A 2,352-nucleotide genomic window follows, 5' to 3' on the forward strand; every position below is an offset into this window, starting at 1 on the left:
GGTCTCACAGAGCATTTCTCAGCCCAGGGAGCTGTGTAAGAGCACTGTGGGCATGAGAAGGAGCATGCCACCTAGAAGGGGACCTGGCACCACCCTCTGCAGACCCCACCAAAACCTGAGGGGGTTTGACAAAACCTGTGTCACATGACACAGGTCTGAAGCCACCCAGCCCTGTCCTGAGATCCGTGGCACGGACCACCCTGAGGATCACAGTGCACGGGGCCACTCACCACGCGGCCGGGTCATACTCAGCCCAGACCCGGATGAACTCGTCCAGGGGGTGAGGCCCTAGGATGGAAGAGTCCTGTGTAAGGTACTCAAAATTGTCCATGATCACGGCCACAAAGGGGTTCAACATCTGCAGGACAGGAAGGAGAAGGGGTGACGTAGAGAGACCTCAGCCTGCCCTCTACCCTAGCCCTTACCCTCCAGCCAAAGTCTGTGCGAAACCATCATGGCAGCGGAGGCCACTCTGACTCAGCCAGAGCCCGTCCAGCCCTGCTCCCTCCAGCCTCTGTGCCTCCCCTGCACCACCACCACCACCAGCCCCCGCAGCAGCCAGCCTCCTACCCCGGGGTTCTGGGTCCCGCAAACTAACCCAGGTTCTTCCCACTCCCTGCTTCTGCTGCCCTACCTTAATTCATGTTGGCACCCCCCCGCCCCACCTCCCATCACCACCCTCTTCCCCACCTAGCCAGCCTTCAAGGAAAACAGTGACTTTGGAGTTAGTAGTTTGGACTTCAGAGGCCAAAAGCTCAGCTTCTTTTTTGTTTAATTGAGTTGAAATTCACATAACATACATTTAGTCATTTTGAAGAGTACAACTCGGTGGCTTTAGTGTATTCATAATATTATGCAACCACCTCTCTAGTTTCAAAAATTCTTTTTTTAAAAAGATTTTATTTATTTATTTGACAGAGAGAGACACAACGAGAGAGGGAACACAAGCAGGGGGAGTGGGAGAGGGAGAAGCAGGCTTCCCGCGGAGCAGGGAGCCCAATGCCGGACTCAATCCCCGGACTCTGGGATCGTGACCTGAGCTGAAGGCAGACGTTTGACAACTGAGCCACTCAGGTGCCCCTCAAAAATTCTTTATCACCCCAGAAAATGCCTCCTACTGTAAGCAGTCACTCACTTATTTCCCCTTTCTCCCGTTCCCTAGCAATCTCTGTTCTGCATCTATCGGCTTGTCTCTTTGGGGTACTTCACATAAAAGGAATCCTACAATATAGGACCATATAGGGCCTTTTGTGCCTGATTTCTTTCACTTAGCATGATTTTTTGAGGCTCAGCCATTCATTTGGGTCAGAACTTCATTGCTTTTTAAGGCTGAATAATAGTCCATGATAGGTATATACAAGTTTGTTTATCTATTCATCCATTGATGGATATTTGGGTTGTTTCCACCTTTTGGCTGAACTGTTTTCCACAGAAGTTGCTACATTTTACATTCCTATCACAATGTGCAAGAGTTACTATTTCTCCATGTCTTTGCCAATGCTGGTTATTTTCCATTAAAAAAATTATTATCTTTCAGGATCCCCGAGCCGTAAGGGAGGCCGCATTCTCGCGATCCTCCCGCGCGCGGCTTTTCTTCTCTTCCTTGGTCCTGCATGTCTGGCGCCGCACGCTCCGTCCGAGCGGGTGGGCGCAGCGCTTGAGTGGCTTGGCCCGGAGCGGGCCACATGCTCGGGAAGGGGACTGTGGACTGGAGAGTGGCACAGAGCATGGCGGAAAACCGAGAACCCCGTGGGGCCGTCGAGGCTGAGCTGGACCCGGTGGAGTATATCCTTCGAAAGCGGCTCCCCCACCGCCTGCCCCGGAGGCCCAATGACATTTATGTCAACATGAAGACTGACTTTAAGGCCCAGGTGGCCTGCTGCCAAAAGCTTCTGGACGGAGGGGCTCGGGGTCAGAATTCATGCAGTGAGATCTACATTCATGGCTTGGGCCTAGCCATCAACCGTGCTATCAACATTGCCCTACAGCTTCAGGTAGGCAGCTTCGGGTCCTTGAAGGTGGCTGCCAATACCTCCACCATGGAGCTTGTCGATGAGCTGGAACCAGAGACTGATACACAAGAGCCGCTGACCAGCATCCACAACAACTCGGCCATCCACATCCGGTCTTCAGGGTTTCACCCAAGTAATGGAAATGAGGATGGCCACCTTATCCACCCACCCCCACATAAGTAGGCTCAGAGATGGCTCTTCTTGTACTGAGTACAGTCACGGACCTTCTACCAGAGCCACGTAAGAAAAGTCTGTCCCCTTACAGCCCAGAGGACTCTGAACTGCGAGGGAGAGTATTGTCTCTTGTTGGGCCCAAGCGATGGGTCTTCACGAGGCTTTG

The 2,352-nt window shown here is 52.6% G+C and overlaps 1 protein-coding gene across 1 annotated transcript; it reads left to right on the top strand.

The window, feature by feature from the left end:
• The first annotated feature begins 1,727 nt into the window (after positions 1-1,727).
• Positions 1,728-2,195, top strand: LOC112817966 (ribonuclease P protein subunit p20-like). Its single transcript, XM_025865255.2, has one exon. The coding sequence runs from the start codon at positions 1,728-1,730 to the stop codon at positions 2,193-2,195; it is 468 nt and encodes a 155-aa protein (XP_025721040.2).
• Positions 2,196-2,352: the final 157 nt, after the last annotated feature.

Source organism: Callorhinus ursinus, unplaced genomic scaffold (assembly GCF_003265705.2).
Source record: "Callorhinus ursinus isolate GAN/ISIS: 27379988/994484 unplaced genomic scaffold, GSC_fseal_2.0 scaffold5311, whole genome shotgun sequence".
Lineage (NCBI taxonomy): Eukaryota > Metazoa > Chordata > Mammalia > Carnivora > Otariidae > Callorhinus > Callorhinus ursinus.

Excerpts from the sequence above, each read along its gene's own strand:
- LOC112817966 (XM_025865255.2), top strand. The coding sequence starts at position 1,728 with ATGGCGGAAAACCGAGAACCCCGTGGGGCCGTCGAGGCTGAGCTGGAC.